The 20,000-nt window shown below is 44.1% G+C and overlaps 1 protein-coding gene across 1 annotated transcript in view; it reads right to left on the bottom strand.

Annotated features, from left to right (window-relative positions):
• Positions 1-5,507: 5,507 nt before the first annotated feature.
• scn5lab (sodium channel, voltage gated, type V-like, alpha b) overlaps positions 5,508-20,000 on the bottom strand; it is a gene marked incomplete at its 5' end in the record, with an annotated part of 55,607 nt that continues 41,114 nt past the window's right edge. The window contains 10 exons of the mRNA XM_083688908.1: positions 5,508-6,808; positions 8,302-8,572; positions 8,750-8,850; positions 9,116-9,257; positions 9,472-9,525; positions 10,265-10,537; positions 12,492-12,614; positions 15,262-15,435; positions 16,305-16,459; positions 19,779-19,902. Of these exons, the coding sequence (XP_083545034.1) occupies positions 5,571-6,808; positions 8,302-8,572; positions 8,750-8,850; positions 9,116-9,257; positions 9,472-9,525; positions 10,265-10,537; positions 12,492-12,614; positions 15,262-15,435; positions 16,305-16,459; positions 19,779-19,902 (2,655 nt within the window). The 3' untranslated portion in view covers positions 5,508-5,570. The remainder of the gene's footprint in view (positions 6,809-8,301; positions 8,573-8,749; positions 8,851-9,115; positions 9,258-9,471; positions 9,526-10,264; positions 10,538-12,491; positions 12,615-15,261; positions 15,436-16,304; positions 16,460-19,778; positions 19,903-20,000) is intronic.

The raw sequence follows: 20,000 nt of genomic DNA, 5'->3' as shown, positions 1-20,000 counted from the left end.
TGTGTGTGTGTGTGTGTGTGTGTGTGTGTGTGTGTGTGTGTGTGTGTGTGTGTGTGTGTGTATGTGGCTGCAAACCAAATCAACAGAAGCGGTCCTCACCCTGACTCCAGATGTCAACCTCGATCTGCTCTGCTTCCATTACACACAACCCATCTGATAGCATCTCATCAGAGAGCTGCACACACAGACACACACACACACACACACACACACACACACACACACACACACACACACACACACACACACACACACACACACACACAAACACACACGCACACTCACATGACATGCACACACAACAAAAGCCCATGGTAAAAGCCTTAGGGCCTACAAAATCTATAGTACAGTACCTGCTACTTCTACAGTGAGCTGTATGGCTAACGGACACATTTACATTAATGTGTAAACTGAGATGATGTTGATTAATGTGCACTGTCCCTGTCAAATGAATTTTCTAAATAAATAACTGAATACATTTAATTTGACTTACAGAAAGAACAGGAATGTTTCTATGTAACACGACATTATTGAGCATTGAGCTACTATCTGAACTGCATGGGTTTCTGTTGTTGAACTCATATAATACAGTATATCTTAGATTCTGCTGGTGATCCTACTATATTTTGGAAAACAGTTAATGCTCTGAAACGTGGAAATTCCTCTTCCACCCTGCTAAGCTAAGTTTTGTCAGACTCTGGCCTCATTACTTAGATGAGATGAGAAAATCAGATAAGTGATGCTTTTAATCAGTAATTTTTCTTGGCAGGCTTTTTGTTTGAGAGAAATTGGCTGACACTGGTCATTCGGTCTACTGTGCTCCCAACTCCCAGCTTCCAGTTGGCTTGATGGGAGATCAGTCAACTACTAGCAAATCTTTGTTTTAATTGAAACAATTTTCTACTTATAATGTACTATATTCCCTGCTTAAAAGTGACAGAAAATCCATTGGAGCTTGATCCAGGCCTATTGCAGCTTTCTGCCCCCTTGATCATTGACATACATTTTTAATCTGACTGTTATCTCGGGTGCTATTCCCAAGGATGGAAGGCAGCCCATGTGCTCCCTCTCCAGAAAGGTGGTGACCTCTCTGACCTAGGTAACTATCGTACAATATCCAAGCTATTGCATTTCCAAAGTATTAGAGTCCCTTAGGATAAGTCCTACAGGACAAACTGTAACAAGAATTAGCTAATTTGGTGTTCTGCTGTTTGTATGAATTCATACGAATTAATGAGATGCTGCTTTTTGTGTGTCCTCATCTGTTACATTTTGCCTCCTTGACAACACGGTGTAACTTAGTTATTCTAATGATTCTATTATTATATCTAACTATTGGATTATTCTATTTACTACAAATAGGAGAGAAGCCAAATGACTGATGCTCTAAAGAGTCTTGTGAGGGTCGACAGTATTCTGGTTTCTGTCCCAGCAGCGATCTGTCTTTGTGTAACCAGATAGAGTCATGTGATCCTTAGTTACAGTCAGTAACCTACATCATGCTGGGTCAGTAGAGTTGATGTTCTGAGTTACTGTAGCATGAGTCTCCTCTGAATGACCAAGATAAACATGTTTGCCAATGCTGAATCATACCAGAACACATGACATTGTCCTCAAAATATGAACCTGTCCTTCTCTGCAATTGGGGTTGCAAATTTTACTTAAATCGTGCACAGTACCATCAAAATATTGCCCAGCGCAATTATCTGTTATCTCAGGTGCTATCCCGAAGGTTTGGAACGCAGCCCATGTGCTCCCTCTCCATAAAGATGGTGACCTAGGTAACTACCACCCAATATCCAAGCTATGCCTTTCCAAAAGTATCCCTGATCAACTCCCAGCTATTAATCTTCTCATTCTATTCTAAATGTGCACCAAACTGGTTTTAGACCTGGTCATAGCACAGTCTCAGCTGCTACACTTGTCTTAAATGATGTGTTAAATTGCCTAGACCAGAAAAAAACATGGTGCTGCATATTTATCGATCTCTCCAAGGCACTCAATACAGTCAACCATTATCTACTCACTCAGAGGTTGTCTGAAATAGGCCTGGATCAGGCTTCATGTAGCTGGTTTGAAAATACATTACTCTTAACTGATGGTGTTACATAACAAAGGGTGTTCCACAAGGATCGATTCTTGGTCCGGTATTGGATTATCTGTAAATAATTGTAACCTGCATTTATATGCTGATGACACTGTTGTATATGCTATTCCCCCCACGATTGACCAGGCTCTTTCTGAGCTACAGTCTACATTCACTGTCCTATAAAAGCATTTGTTGGGCTGAAATTGGTAATGCTGGAAAAACTAAGTATATGTTATTTACCAAATCACAGAAATATGTGTCTGATTTATGTGTGTGTACTTTGGGTGGTGCCCCCCTTGAATGTGTCACAGCTTATTCATTCAGGAGCTTGATAAAAAGCTAAGTTGGGCTTCTTTTATATGGATACATTTTACCTTTCCCTGAACAGTAGAAAGATTGTGCATATGCCAATGATTGATTATGGTGATATCATCTACAGTACCAAAATTCAGCAGCCACTACTCTTAAACCTTTGTATGTCATACCATAGTGCCCTTCGCTTTATCACAGGTGATAGTTTTAATACTCATCATTGGATACTTTATCAAAAGGTTGTCTGGATCTTGTTAAAGCCCTACTGCATAAACTCCCGGCTTACCTAACCTCATTATTGAAAATTCAAGAACATAAATGACCTAACTCGTTCTCAGAGTTGGTTAACTCTTGAGGTTCCTCGGGTCTCCACCGAATTGGGTAAATCCACTTTTAGTTATGATGCACCTCACTGCTGGAATGATGGACAAAAAACATTTCAGTTGGTTGTTTTGGTGCTCGCGTAATTTGCGGTGTGTTGATTGAGGATCTCTGATTTCTGTATATACGTAACTGTGCTGGATTTTGTATGTGTTGTTTTGTAATTGTATAGATATTGTGGACAGGGTGTGCTGCAAAAGAGACCTTGGTCTCAGTGTGTTTTCCTCTGTATAAATAAAGGTTAAATAAATAAAATTCTCCTCCATGAGGATTTATTATATTAGTGTACAGTATATGTTTTTTATTGTAATATACCACATTGGTTGTCTGATACGAATCATCTAAGGTACTAAAGTCTGTTTTCTTACAGAAGGGCTTGTTTTATATATAGAGACATGAATTTGCAAAGTACTAAAAAACATTTTGACTTAAAAGTACAGTACTAAAAGGTATTTCTACACCAGTGTGGGTTCCACTGAGGCACTATATTATAAGTGAACAATGTGACATGCTCAATAAAATAAATATATATACACTGTATAATAATGACTTCTATCAATTGTTGCACCTCATTTACATAACATAATGTTAACACTTATAATAATGAACAAGAAACGTTTTCCATGGATTTCTCTGATGTCTTTTTTATGACGAAGCAGCTCTTGTTTATGATGAAACAGTACATTTAGAACAGAGAGGAGCAGAGTTCACTTTTCACCATGACTGTTGTGTAAAACCTCCCCAAACAACCAATATGATTGCTCCAAGAGCTTAAACATGTTCCCCGCCCATACAAAGCATGCAATCAGAAATGTCATTAGAAAAGCCCCCACTGGCCAACCGCAGTTTGACCGACCTCCCACCCATAGCTTTTAATGGGTACTGTGTGAGCGGAGGTCAGTAACACTGCAGTTACAGACAACAGACATAATGCATCAATACCTGCTATAAGCACTTATGAACCTTTTATAATGTCTTATTGTCCAAGTCGGTAACACTTTACATTAAGGTTTAAGGGTTTATAAATGATTTGTAACTAGTAAATAAATTATTGGTTATTTGTTTATAAATACTTTATAAATCTTTAACAAATAATTATAACACATTTGTTATATATTGTTCAATAGCAGTGGTGCTTGCCAAATAGTGTGGTTGCACTTAGCCTATCGGAGAGTTGAAATTAATGAGTTATACCTATTTGTTAATGGTTTATAAAGGATTTATAAACAAATAATGAATAGTTTATAAACTAGTCTTAACAATGTATAAACCCTTTATAAAGGGCACCTTAATGTAAGTTATGTTAAAGTCAATATATCATGCTTCTCTCAATAACAATCTTTAGGTCTACTGTACACTGACACATTATTTCAGCATCATAATGCCCTATACTTGTTGTCTTTAAGTGCAGTGTTACCTAGAGGTCCATATAGAAACAGGACAGGGGTTTACCAGGCACACACTGGATCTATTGCTACAGAAAACAGCCCTTCAACACATCTGCAACCATAACCTGAAATCAACATCATATTAAAGTTGAGCAGTGTCTTTATTGTCATCATTTTTACTTATTAGTGTAACAGAGACCAGAGGTGCCAGTAGTACTGTAAGTGTGAGTAAGGGTAACCAAGAGAGAAGCTCTGTAGAGATCGGAACAGAACGCTGTACAAACTTTGACACTTCATCTTATAAGAACTCACTTATAAGGAGCAAATTATTGCTAAAAACACAGTTTGTGCAAAGTAGATAAAGAATTGTTTTCAGCCTTGAGTGTGACATCTCTATGACGCAGTCAAAACATGCAAAACAAATACAGTACTTCAAAAAATAAAATAAATAAACAGGCTTATCCCCCTGACTAACAGTGAATAGGACTGCTGATGCTCGTAGAAAATAGATCCACAGCCAGTTGGGCAATTTGGATCCAATAGAAGTTGTTGAGAAATAAAAATCTGTTAAAATCAAGTCAATCTTAAGGATAAGAATGTAGTGTTTGATTGTCTTATACTGGTTGTAGTTACTGCACTGCCTCTTAGTGTAACATGGACCAGATCGTCTATGAACAACTGAATGACGTACAGGGGGGATAACTAATGTGTTAACGCAAAGTGCAAAAATGTTGAAACAACTGAAATTAGAGTTGTAGTTTTCATACCTTAAATCATCATCACCTGCCATTTTGTCTTGTTACAGTGTGGTAGAATTACCTTCCCTTGATTAGCCACTCCAGTTCAAAAGAGATCATGTCTTACTCTAAAAAATATCAAAAATAGTAGTAATTGTACTGCTATGAAAGACTGGTAACATCAACAAAGTTATACTTTACTACGAAAAATGTATCCCTTTGTTATTTTCTCTGCCTTCTCACAGTTAAAGCTCTTTATCATAAGGAATCACACAGATATACGTAAGACCTTTCATAAACTCATACAGTCAGGCATACTTTGTAAATATTGATAAACTGTATTTCTTTCAGTCTAATAAAAGATGGTTACATCAGTGATATATCTCTCTGTCATGAACCTGCAGAAGTCCTTCATGCATATTAACCTGTGGAACTGAACTACCATGAGCAGGGTCAGAGGTGCTCTCTCTCCCTTTGTGTATATTCCCACAAAGACTGTTCACCAAGAAAAATAATCCATGTAATCCGCTTTTCCCATAAAATTCTGCAGGTTTGCTGCGTCACCACATGTCCTGTGTCTCTGAACCAGTGAGTCATTTGAGCTATGTTACATTCGGTAAACAAAAATAAAATAAGAAAAAAGTGTTTTCCTTGTCACGTTCGTTACAGAAATGTCTCGCGGTCTCTGTCGGGGGAGGGGTACTGTTCGCTCAGGTCACTGTCCCTGGCCTCTGGTATCAGAGCCTGGAAAAGCTCACTTGTTGCCCTGGTGACGCTGTCATAAGATGGTGGTGAGGACGTGGAGGAGACAGTTTCCATCAGCTCCACCTCTGCACTGCCATAGTTCTCCTTGATCATGATGGCTATAAGCCCCTCCTTCTCCGGGGGCCCGCCCTCATCAGAGTGACTGAGAGTGTTGACCTGTCTGTACAGGAAAGATGCCTGTTTCAACTGCCGTCTGATCAGGTGTCTACGGTAACACCGTTGGATCACCGTGGCGGACACTTCTTCCTGTTTACGTCTCAGGGTGGTCGTGATTGGCTCGTAGGAAATCTTTGAAGGGTTGGCCATCATGAACTTCTCCTCCATCTGCTGTTTGAGGGCGTCCATCTCTCCGGACTCCCCCAGCACACGCTTGGTGAAGGCAAACAGGATGTCCAGGCAATGGATCTTGTCCCCGCTCACCATGGGCAGGTCCATGGAGATCAGCTTGATTTTGTTAGGCTTGGCGATCCTCAGAGGCTCTGACAGTGTGTCAGCAAAGTCCGACAGCTTGGCGTACTCTATGAACTGCGTGGCCTCGGAATCAAACTTCTCCCATACCTCGTAGAACATCTCAAAGTCGTCCTCGCTCAGCGGTTCCGTGCTCTCCTCTGTGGCGACGCTGAAGTTCTCCAGGATGATGGCGATGTACATGTTGACCACGATGAGGAAGGAGATGATGATGTAGGTGACAAAGAAGGTAATGCCCACCGAGGGGTTTCCACAGTTGCCCTTGGCGTTGGTGCCTGTGTGGGGGATGGTGGGGTTACACTCCTCGGGAGAGTTGTTGAGGATGGGGCTGAGGAGATTGTCCCAGCCAGCCGACGTCGTGATCTGGAACAGACAGATCATACTATTGCCAAAGGTCTCGAAGTTGAACATGTCGTCGATGCCCGCCTGCTTCTTGACGTAGGCGAAGTTTGCCATGCCGAAGATGGCGTAGATGAACATGACCAAGAAGAGGAGGAGGCCGATGTTGAACAGGGCAGGAAGTGACATCATTAAGGCAAACAGTAAGGTCCTTATCCCTTTGGCCCCGCGGATGAGTCGAAGGACTCGTCCTATCCTGGCCAATCGGATCACTCGGAACAGCGTGGGCGAAACAAAGTACTTCTCTATGATGTCAGCTAGAACAATCCCTGTAGGATGTGAAAGCAGAGATGAATTATAAAGGGCTCCCCTCCCCTATAACACCCCTATGTATATTGAGCAGTGTAATAACACTGTAATCACCGCTTATAATTCCTCTTGTGGAACAAGAAACAACAACTGCATTCATATACATCTAAAAGTAATTACCAGTTACCTACCATGGCAGAACATGCTAATACATTTGATGTTACTATGGTATTTACAGTGTTATTACACAGGTATATAATATAAGAACAACTTGATATTAAGTGTTACCCTGCCCTGACACACAGTGTCCAGTATGCCCTCAAATGACATTTATGTTCTCTCCCCCTCATCTTCTCCCCACACCCACGATCACACAGCCATCTCTCCTTGATTAGTGTCCTCGGAGAGACTCCTTATGTCACCTGAGTTATGGGTTGAATGAGGAGGGGGTATGGGGGCCACCCTGTGGAACCATACATCAACCCACCCAGCCCCCCATCAGTCTCCAGCGGGCCCCTCCAGCACCCTACCCAACCCCCCCCCTCCAGTCAGCTGATGTAACACCTCAATCAAGTCTGAATCACCCCACCCCCCACTCCCCTCCTCCAAGCAACAGCCTTGATTGCTGCAGTTACCTTCACCTCCTGCCAGGTAACCTTGCCCCCCCCCCCCCCCCAGACACACACATACCTTAGTTAGCACTTAGCAGGGAACACCACTCACACTCAGCCAGTGTGCTGGCTTTATAGGTGCAATCTCAGTGTCTGACCAGGGTCATTGAGAACATATATGTAAAGAGACTGCATAGAGGCTCTTAGCCCAGAACAGAGTGGCTGACCATAGACTTACTTCCTTTAAATGGCAAGGTACCCTCAATGATGGATAACATGAAATGCCAAAGGTAATGGCTAACATACACATGATGGACAGATTCCATCAGTTACAATAGAGTTCTGAAATGTGCAATACAAGTGGTGTTTGTGGGTTATAGTGAAACGGCAGTCATTTAAAATGAGTGGGTGTGCCTTTTATGGAGAAGTTCAAGAGTTCCTATCCAACTAAATGTCATGATCTGTGTATGGCAGGTGACTCATGGGACTTTGGTTGGGCCACATTTCACACTGACATTATTAGGGTTACTACTGTATGTGTAGGGGCGGCAGGTAGCCTAGAAGTTACAGAGGCCGGCCAGCTATCAGCTGGTTCGACCCCCACCGCAGGAGGGAGCTGGATGTGAGCTTGTATCAAAGGTACCTACCACTGCCGTTGTGCCCTTGAGCAAGGCTAACTGCTCCAGGGGCACTGAGCCCAGAGCTGTGGGGTGTGCATGTGTGTTGTCTCGGGGGGATGTGCACAGAAAATACCACATTCCAAACAGTTGATTGGCAAATAAAACATTGTTTGTATGTGTGTATATGTACAGTAGGCAACTACAGACTGTAGTGAGAGTATTTCAAATACTTTTCCACAAATGTCTGATTTATCCCTGCTGGGGTTTCTGTGCTAGACTCACCCACGATGGAGAGGATGACCACCACAAAGTCGAAGATGTTCCAACCAATGGTGAAGAAGTAGCAGCGCAGCGCCAAGATCTTCATGAGACACTCCATGGAGAAGACGATGATGAAGGCCAGGTTGATTTTGTTGAGGATGTACTCCATCCGGGCCGGCTGCTCGTCTGTCTCCACCATCATCGTGATCATGTTGAGGAGGATCAGCACCATGATGATGATGTCAAACGCCTGCTTGGCCACCAGGTCGAAGAAGAAGCCTTGCACTGGATTCTGGGGAGAAGAGTCATTATGGTGCTCCAAGTCACTAGCTGATACACTTACAGACCGTGTTACACAGTGCAACAACATCTTCTGCAATAACACCTCACTATGATCATTTCCATATTTACACACGTGTCACAAACACGGTGGCCACCGTGGGGGTCAGTGCAGTGAAGAGTGTCTTACCAGGGGCCTGGGGATGGGTTTCTGAGGTTTTTTAGATCCAAGCTTCTTCATGGCGTTGTAATACTTCTTTTGTTCCTCTGTCATGAAGATGTCCTGCCCTCCTAAGTAAGGACACACCATGTCTCTGTTATTATAGATGTCTAGATAGAAGGTCAGATGTACAAAGGTTAGATTTACTGTTTGGCACCTGTTTACAATTCAGGGGATACAAGGTACAGGTGACCTGAAAAGGTATATATGTATATATATATATATATATATATATATATATATATATATATATATATATATATATATATATTATAATATATGTAAAAAAAAGTTTTGGCATTCATCTGAGTGTTTTGCGAGAGCTGTGTTGGATGCTTATCTTTCGTTTCTGTTGGTTGAAGTTGTCGATGATGACTCCAATGAAGAGGTTGAGGGTGAAGAAGGAGCCGAAGATGATGAAGATGACAAAGTACAGGTACATGTACAGGTTCACTTCCTTGATAGGCTGCTCCTCCACCTGGGGGACATGATAGGAGTGCATATCCCATTGTGTATGTCATATATCCAGTAACGATTTCAGATACTGTAATTACAGCTTCAAAGCATTGTAACTATGGTGGCGATTGGCATTGTGGGAAAACATGAAATGTCATTCAAGTCATGTTACTCTGGGTATGGCACGATATTAGATAGTGTTATCAATGTTCCACATAAACCTATTTCATACTTACAGCACGAGAGTCCACTGCTGCATACATGATGTCCATCCAGCCTTTAAATGTGGCCTTAGAACAACAGATACAGTTTTCAATTAGAATTTGACAACATGACAACATTACCACTAATCAGAACACAAAAGATACTAAAACGATGTCCTGTTTTGTCATAACCACAAATAATTAAAGGTTGTCCATACAGTCTCTTAACGAGAATTATGCAGACACAATGTCTGTGTTTTTTCTGAATGGCAGTGGAAATGCCTTATATAGGCTTCCTCCTTTTTGGAGTGTGTATCACAGTCATTGGTCTTAGACAGGGTGGGGGGAGGACGTGGGGGGGGGGAAGAAAGGAGGGGGGGGGGAGCCCTACTTCAACACAAGTGAGTGCTTCTCAGAGAGACACCACCAGAGTATACTTCTTCTCCTCGCCTTGGTTCCTGGGTTATTAGTGGCTCTTGTGAATGACTGTGTCCAGACTATTTCCAGATGTAAATGGAAGGTTTTCATTGAGGCACAGTCACAAGAAGGTGACGGAAAGGAGCTAAGTGAATTGTTGCTAGGCTACCGCAAGAATGAAGTGCATGCTCTCTCGCTGAATACCGAATTCTCTATAATGGCCCTCCGTCCGTGGCGACTAAAAATAAAACCCTACAGACCGCCTGATTGATTTGAGGCTCTCCGAGCAGGCAAGGTGGGCAGCCACAAAGTATGAAGTGCCAGTGGGAGGAAAATATGTCTCAAACTGAGAGGAAAGGAAACGAGAACAAGAAAATCAGAGAGAGAGAGAGAGAGAAGTGAAACTCACGACTTGTAAGAGAGCGAGGTAACCCGCGCCCACGTTGTCGAAGTTGACTTTGACTTTAGTCCAGTAGAACTGGGTGTCGTTCATGGCCAGGCAGTCCGTCTTGTTGTTGACCATGGAGACGTTGTGGATGTAGCCTGTCCGGTTGACGCAGCGGCCGAACTTGCCGGCAAACAAGTTGACGCCCATGATGCTGAAGATGAGCCAGAAGATCAGACACACCAGCAGCACGTTCATGATGGAGGGGATGGCCCCGATCAGTGCATTCACCACCACCTGTCACCGTGGAGACACACATTTCACATTTCGGCAAACTGGTGAAACTAGCTCTTGAGATGAAGAGCATACCTAATTATGTGTATATGATGTGTTTGACATTCCAATATGAACAGCTGTCGCTCTTCAAACCAACCTGGGTCTAAATTGTATTTGGTTTCTTCGAAATACTTAGAGGTGCGTTTAATTGAGTTTGCCTGGCACATTGGGAGGGGATTTCTGCACTTTTTGGGAAATTCCACTGCTTCCATTAGTCAAAGCCAGCTAAAGAAGATCAATTGCGGCCGGCCCAGGTCTGCTGGTGAGTTTCCATAGTAGTACAGAGGGAGTGCTGAGCAAGAGTTTCTAGGGGTTGTGTGTGTGTGTGTGTGTGTGTATGTGTATGTGTGTGTGTGTGTGTGTCCTTTATGATAGTCTGTTGAGGGCTGGCGGTCTGAAGCTACACATACACACACACACACACACACACACACACAGATGTCACTAAGCAATCTGCTGTGCAGCCCCTCCTCTGTAGCGAGGCAGCACTTCCTCTACCCAGGAGGCCGAGCAGCGCGGACCGAGCCCCTCTAAGTGGCATGAACCCTGATCCTGTTATCCAGATCTACTGTGGCGGAGCGGAGCGAGGTGGACGACAGACCCCCGCTTCCCACGGCACGCAAATTACACGGTCTGGAATTCAGATTCTCTCCAGTGGACGTCAGTGGAAATGACATAGATATTAGAGAGCTGACAGCTGTTCACTTAGGACATATCATGTGAAGACAAGATACATGCTAAATGGTCAAACTGAACATCTAGCTACAACGTTTTAAAGGGTGTGCTTGACGAATGTGAACACATGAACACAATGACACATGCACACACACACAGAGTGGGAAAAGTAACAGCAAGCACAAAGACACGTAGAAGAAAAAAGTAGGTTACTACTGTTGTAATACTGACAAACACAAATCCCAATAGAAATCTACACAGGTGTCCAGAGGTCGTGGATAAGAAAGGTGGGTACTCCATGTTCTATGACAGGAAGAGTTCACTCGATGACTATTCACATGCATAATACTGCTACAGTATTTATCAAAGGTTTTCTCATTAGAAACGTGTGTCATTTCCTCTAGCAAAACTGAATCTGAAAATACATACAGTAAACCTGGCCCTCGGTTCAGTTAACTCTCCCTCCCTGTCGCTGTCTAAAAACAATCTCTGGCTGCATATCAATGTTGAGATTGTTGTGAAGCCAGACTGTTTGTGACAGTGGTGGTAGGAGTTGAAAGGAGGCTATGGACAGATCTGGGGCCACCAGACTAGCATACAGTAGTCCAATAGTAATGTAGTGTTTGTTTACAATTGCAATGGAGTAAAACAAGCTTATATTTTGGGTTCTGACGGGGTAAGACAGTTGAACGAAGCTCATGAGGCATTTATTTATACGTTACATTCTTCAAGAATCAATGGCGATATATCATTTCAAAGGTTTGCCCCTTTAAAGAAAGTAGTAATGAGATGGTAATAACAATGTAATGACCATATTCCTCGAAATTGCAAGGTGTAATACCAACTCAATAATGGACTATAGAATAAAGCATGACCCGAGTTCTAGAATGAGACTGGCAATGAAGATGATGTCATGTAGAGAGGGGATCAAGGGTCTATGAACACAAATCGTGCTAATATTTCCACTAATGTTGCCCCGGCCGGCTCTATGGGAGTGTCTGGTCAGGGATTAGTGGCTTAAGTAGGAGAATTAAGAGATGAAGTTATCATGAGCTTGACAGCATTATAACACCATTGGTAGAGGGGTGAAGTGGATTTATGTTTCCAGTAGCCCATCCTGAATAGATATTCAGTGAGCTGACAATGTTCATTTGGATACTCAAACACTGGTTGAGCTTAGTCTGTGAGTAGAGAGAGAGAGAGAGAGAGACAGAGAGAGACAGAGAGAGACAGATCTTACCCGCATGCCTTCAAACCGGGAAAGGGCTCTTAAGGGCCTGAGAGCTCTGAGGGTTCTGAGTGATTTGATGGCAGCGAAGTCGGAGTAGCCCAGTGTGTTAGCTACCAGGCTAACTAGAGACACCTAGGAGGAGAGGAGACAGAGGGCAGGACCCCATAGCATTAGGAAGCTACCACAACCTGTGTGTTAGCTACCAGGCTAACTAGAGACACCTAGGAGGGGAGGAAACAGAGGGCAGGACCCCATAGCATTAGGAAGCTACCACAACCTGTATGTTAGCTACCAGGCTAACTAGAGACACCTAGGAGGGGAGGAAACAGAGGGCAGGACCCCATAGCATTAGGAAGCTACCACAACCTGTATGTTAGCTACCAGGCTAACTAGAGACACCTAGGAGGAGAGGAGACAGTGGGCAGATTAGGAAATGACAAGCTCAGGTCTATCCCTTCGTTCTGCAGCTGTGCAAAATGAAAAGAGGTGATTTGAATAGAGGAACAGTGTGTTGTCAGCCATAGTTGGTGAATGGAACTTGTCTCTCCGATATTCAGCTGCACCTGTATACAATAAATGAGGTGATCCTATGTCATGACAAAACCGTTGACAGTAGCCAGGACCTTTTCACAGCATTCAGGAAGAAAGTTTTAGGGGTTAAGACTAGCCACCAAGCATCAGCTTGGATCTGTGTAGGACAGGAGGAAGGAGGAAGGAATGTTCACCAACAACAAGGAACTACATCTCTACATGTGGTGGTCGGCTGGTGGCGGTGGTCAGGTTCAGGTCCGGTCTTACCCGTATGCCAGCGAACCGGGCCACGGCTCTCAGCGGCCGCAACGCCCGAAGGGTCCTGAGGACTCGCATGGTGCCAATTTGGTCAAAACTGACGGCACGGGCCAACAGGCCAATCACTGATATCTGTGTGAATCAAATTACAGGTTCTTTCAGTGAAAACAGACACCCATTTTATCGTTATTATCTGCAAAAAAACCAAGCTCGTAGATAGTACAGTGAGCCATTTTGTGATTCTAACTGAAAGAATACATATAAAAAATACATATCATAAAATGCATAAATGTGCTCTCCTGCAGACGCTGTGTAATGCTAATATCCCAATCAGTTCAGTGACTGATAGTGTAAGAGGTCCTCAGACATCTGTGTTTTGTCATGTTGTTTTAATGAATCACAGAGTCAAGAGCCAGGGCTTTTTATGCTCTTGAGCCTCGGGGTGTATGAGAATAAAAAAAACGTCACAACACTTTGTAATCATTGGGAAGGACGACAGGCAGAACAAACGAGAAAAAAGAAGAAGGAAAAAAAACACAACTAGTTATCTTCTGCCCAGGGAGGTTCGTACTTAAGCACTTGGAGACCGCTGAGTGTACATACTATTTCAGGATGCATTAGAACACCTCATTGAGAGACTTTTCAGTGAGCTCATTCATGTACACATCATCACCCCCCCCCCCCCCCCTCCTTCCCCCAAACACACACGCACGCACACACACACACACACACACACACACACACACACACACACACACGCACGCACGCACGCACGCACACACACACACACACAGACACACACACAGACACACACACACACACACACACACACACAGACAAACACACACACACACACACACACATTAACACACAGTAATTTACAATGTTGAATCACATCACTTAGAACGACGTGAACACCAACCAACTTGTGGTGACTTGTTCTTAGATTCAGATTCAGGACATAAGACAATGCAAGCTTTGACAGTTATTACATTTCGGCTGCGTATTCAAAAGAGGAATGTGTATCTATCATTTGAAAGAGCCCTTATGGATTTTTTATGGGAGTATAGTATACATTGACTACAGTGGGGCTGGTGGAGGGAGATATCAGAGGACAGGCTCATTGTAAGGAGGACGGGCTCATTGTAATGCATGGAATGGAATGAAAAATGGTATCAAACACACTTGTTTGATACTATTCCTCATTCCTTTCCATGCATTAAAATGAGCCCGTCCTTCGATATCTCCTTCCACCAGCCTCCTCTGATTGACTGGACTTATTTCATATAAATGATGAACCAACATGAAGTCATGCAGGAGATAAATTTAGAGGGAGAGTTTGTTGTTTAAATCTGTCTGGTAAGCTTTGACCTCTCGCTCACTCTCCATTTCCCCTCTCCCCCGTCTCCCCATTTCTCTTTCCCCTCTTCCCCATTTCTCCACTCACTCTCTCCCTCTCTCTCTCTCTCTCTCTTTGCTTTGTGGGGTGTGTCTGTGGGCAGAGAGCAAAAACTAATTGGTTCATCTCTGCCCAAAGACATTCTTGCCACAGACCGACAGAGATGTAATGTAAAAAACGACTGACATGAACTCAGCTCTGCTCTCCCTCCCTAAGGATAGCTTGGTTAAAAACAGCACGTAAATATGTGACATATTATTACCCGAATGTCTGTGGAGTCACTGTAGACGGTTCGCCGATTGGACAAATCTTTATGAGAGCTTGAGTAAGTGTAAGTGACAATAACGCTAAATGACGATAATTGTTCGTAGTGATTGTAACGTATGTGCTTCGCCAGGCGTTCAAATGACGCACGTAACGTTGTATGTGGGGAGCTGTAGCTAGTTCTCCGGTATTCTGTATACCGAAGAACACGCTTTGACGAGCTAAGTAAACAAAACCACATCATGTGTCTCAAAAATATGTCACTGTTTGAGGAAAAGGCCTCATCATCATACACCAACCGCAGGAGAGTGAGGACATAGCACTTACATCCACAATCAGGAAGTCCAGCCAGCACCAGTAGTTGGTGAAGTACTTCTTGAAGCCATAGGCGATCCACTTCAGCATCATCTCTAGGATGAAGATGTACGTGAAGATCTTGTCGGCGTACTCCAGAATCACCTTGATCGCTTTCCTCTGCTCAATGTAGATGTCCTCAAAGGCCTGACGACAGGGACATCGATAGGATTGTTATCATGTTATTAGAGAGCAGAGACATGACACACGGACATGATGGTTATTATGTTATTATATCGCCTAGAAATGAGCCATCTGCCTCTGGTATTTGTATTATATTGTATTTTGGCAGTATTTGGGATTCTACAACATGATTGTTCGTATCTTTACACTAGCTTCTTCTGAGAGGCTGTTTTAGAGAGCGTGGTTTCTCTTCTACAGGGTCCTCGGTGACAGAACAAAGACCTTTTCAGCACAGAAATAAACAGACAACACTGAGAGCTTTACAGAGCAACACAAGAGAGAACCCTGTTTACAGGAGGTCCTCTGCAGCGAGATGTGCTTGCCGTCAGAACTCTTTTTCTCCGCTCTCCTGAGCTGTGCCATCGTGCGGCCTACATTCGCGGCCCACGCGCCCCCAGCCGGCGCTGCCCGCCGCCACACAGCCGGGGCGATGCCTTGCCGGAACGAGGAGCTGCTCTTGGACAGAGACGGAGCGGAAGGAGGGGGTGTGGGGGTGGAGGGGAAGGGGGGGGGGGGTGGTGTTAGGGGTACTGGTAGCACAGCTGAGGCCTCGCCGCACCCCCCCCATTCCTCCTCGCCTCCCGGCCTCCGACCAATCAGATGCTAATTGGCGTTACCGCAATGAAAGGCTTGACCAATCATTGACCTGACTACTCTCAGCTGCACACACATACAGATATTTTGGCTTTTTTGGCTTTACTTCTGTGTAACCGATTCCTTGCCCAAACAAACATTGGTTTTGTCGTTGTTTTGAATCTTCGCAGGATCACGATGATGAAGGTTTTAGCTCGGTGGGCTAAGAGCAGTCATGCACAACTCAAGTCATGACTCACCAGAGCTCCGCTGCTGAGTAGGATCATGAAGATGATGAAGGACTCGAACCAGCTGTGCTCCACGATCTGGAAGCAGGTCTTCCTCAGTCGCCACCACGCCTGTCCTGCACCTTCTGTCGTGTTCAAGTCACAGCACTGGAAGTGACGCGTGCAAACTGGTCGGGGGAGAAAGAGAGAGAGAGACAGAGAGAGAGAGAGAGAGAGAGACAGAGACACAGAGAGAGAGAGAGAGAGCAGGGGTAGGGGTGGGTGAGTGACAATTTATAAGAACACCACAATGTCTTGAAATGACATTTGACAATAAACCTTCTTCCCCGGTTGTACCCAAGAACCACTCATCTCAGTAACACACAGGATGTTCTGTATGACAGTGTGATACAGAAGCCGTGGTCATGTGTCGTCTCTCTGAGTGGGCATTGGCACACCTTGGCTCTACTCGTCTGTTGTGTTCTAATGCTCTGGTCTGGACGCCAGGATAGGACCCGTGGTTTAGCTAATCTCATGGCTTCACTAGATAGGACACTGCCACTCTGGAGAGACTAAATCCCGAGTATCAATTACCCTTTAAAAGCTTTCCCCCATGACAATGTGTGTGTGTGTGTGTGTGTGTGTGTGTGTGTGTGTGTGTGTGTGTGTGTGTGTGTGTGTGTGTGTGAGTGTGATTTCCTGTGTGTTCGAACATATGTGTGTGCGTGTGTGTGTGTGTGTGTCCAAGTGTGTGTCCGTGCATGTGTGTGTGTGTGTGTCTGCGTGCGTGCGTGCGTGCGTGTGCGCGCGCGCGTGTGTGTGTGTGTGTCATGACGAAATCTAATTTGGGCCACCCATGGCCGTTAAACCTTCTCCATTACCACCATCTGAGCCCCCTGTCCAAATCAACTTAAAGCCTGTAAACGTAATAAAGGTCTTACAGTAACGGGCCACTTTGCAACTCAATTTGTAACGACACTCAAGCTCCTTCTTGGAAGCCATGGACGTTTTAGCGCCCTGGCGCCGGCATCGTCCGAGCAATCAGCGGCCATCAACAGCTGAGAAAAACCAAGAGGACCTATCGACTGTATGGCATCGTGTTAGAGCTATCGCTAGGTCGATACCGCTTGGGAAACGTGGCGTAGATACGGTAGTAGTCCTCTAAATAGTGCTTTCCTAGGGGACATGTTTATCTCACAGCATAGATATAGAAGGTAAAATGGTCTTGCGTGCTGCTGGCTCTTCTCAGAATGTAACCCACTGTGAGGGGTCCACAGAAACTACCCCTCCCCCCCCCACCCCCGTCCCCGCCTCCACCCACCCTCCTCCGCCCCCCCCCACAAGTCCGAATACACATAACAATCAATTACAGTGAGCTGGACAGATAGTTCAGGGCTGGCCTCTGTATACCAGTCTGTCTGTTTAGTTCAGTTACTGGACAGACCCTCTGGTAACATTCCCTTTTAAATGTTGTTGTAAACATACAGAGTCGTGGTTGAGGTTAATTCAGTTGGCTGACATTTGTATGAGAAGACTAGCTTAGCTTAGCTACTGTAGCCGTTTAAGTGTTTATCCTTTAGCTGTGCTTTCCAGGCCCCAGGATGATGACATCATCACAAAGAGACAGAGAGACCATGTTTGACACGCTGAACGCATGTGACATTTGTTCACTTTTTATGCCCCGAAACGTAAACATGACATCTGAACTAACTCCAGAAATTGAAATTGTTGTTCGAGCGAAATAACTGTGCGCTCCGTTGCGTAACCTCCCTCGCTCCTCAGCAGATGTTTGAAGGGATCATCTCTTGCTCTTTCTACCCCCCCCCCCCCCCCCCCGCCCAAAACAACCCCCTAACTGCCGATGTTATCGTAGCTAACCACAACCCTCCGACCTGACAGAAAAATATGTTGCTCTAATTTGAAGGAGGCTGGAAGCAGAGGCATGCCCATCGGAGGCACAAAGGCACGCGCCCCCTTAGATTAGTCCCGTTTTAACATTTTTCTGATGTTAAATGACTTCATTTTTGATAACTGTAATTAGTTCTGAGAAAAATCTGTCAGCGAGGGGGCATACTGTTCTCTGTGGCTCAGTTGGTAGAGCACGGAGCTAATAACAATATAATATATATATTATACTGACTGGAAGAGACAATTCTGTTGACAATCAGCTTGTTCTAGCTTTCGAGCGAGTTGGACTAGCTGTTAGCAAACATGTGTTGTTGTTTCTGTGAGGGATCTAACCAAGATCATTTTAGTCACAGTACATCATTTTCTACACTTGTGATCAGAGTTCTGTCAGTTCTGTCTGTTATCAACATTGTAAAACTCGGTCTCATCTCGACCGTTGTATCTGTACCCGGCTTCATGCACCTCCTTATTACCAGTAAACCAGAGACAAATAGAACAACTGGGTGTCGTTCATATCCTTCGCCTCCTGTGAGTATTTCTTATCAAGAGGATCCTGATTGCTATATTTGGAAGCTATACCTTGCTCGGCTACGAGAATAACTAGAGCCATCATAACCAAAGCACGACAATAGCCTACATTTATTCCATTCTGATTATATTGTGATTATCAGGAGCATTTTTAAATGTTATTTAATTCATACAATTTACGGGCAGCTGTTGTTTTAGTTGTTGATATTTATATATATATATATATATTGTAATGCATGGAACAGAGGCTAACCGGCATCAAGAAACACATTTACAGCTAAACATTTCCTCCATACACACTTCTGACCACATAAGCAGAATTTCTGTTATCCCCCTGATCTAATGCCCAGGCTTTGGCTCAGCGGGGTACCACAGTCTTGTGCCGTACAAGGGTTTGATTCCTGTCACACAAAATCCTATCGCTCGCTCACTCTCTAACCAAATGTTTTTTTTCACAGATCACCACACCTTTAATAATGTCGTTTAATCATTTTCTACACAAACATGTGAAAAGCTCTTCACAGCAAAACCCACAGCCGGCCATTCCAGGATGCACTCAGACAATGACTACAGTCGTTTTCCCGGTATCCTCTGATTGGCCGGTGACGAGTTAGTTCGGGGAGTCAGTCATCATCCAATTAGCGGAGGCCATTTGGTGCATGTGACACGCCTTTCCAAATCTCCTGGCGACACAGGACATTAAATTTACTGCACCATTACCTTCTCAAATGTCACTTAATTGTTTAATGTTTTATGATAAACCGACTCTGCTTGAACCAAAGCAACCAGTGGGGGGTAGGCTAAAATAAATGTTTATTTACTGTCATAGTTCCCCGGTAATGTGAGCTATTTAAAACATATTTGACTACTCAGCACCGCAATATTACCCTCACCATATCCCCAATGGGCACATTGATATGCCAACACAGTTGTTATGATTGGTTTCTAACTCTGTCACCAGTGTTTCCACACACCAGACGGTGATGACTTCAGGTCTTTCATCATCATCACACTCCAGGAAATGACTGAAACTGAAATGACTCTCCACAGTAAGCCGAGTGCAGCACTTACAGTCAGGGAAGCAGTTGTCGGGGTCCATGGCCTCTTCAGCCATCTCTGAGTACTGATCCTCTTCCTCCCCTGGCTTCCTCAGGTCCACCGTGCTGCCCTCTGATAGGCTGATGTCGTCCTTCTGCTGTGGGGAAACAACCAATCGGATCAGAACCGTGTTGGATGACAGAGAATGAAACATTGATGAATAATAAGCAATGAGATGTGGTCTGGTGAATATGG

Source organism: Argentina silus, assembly GCF_951799395.1.
Source record: "Argentina silus genome assembly, chromosome: 1".
Classification (NCBI taxonomy): Eukaryota; Metazoa; Chordata; class Actinopteri; order Argentiniformes; family Argentinidae; genus Argentina; species Argentina silus.
This window is presented reverse-complemented; position numbering and strand designations above follow the sequence as displayed.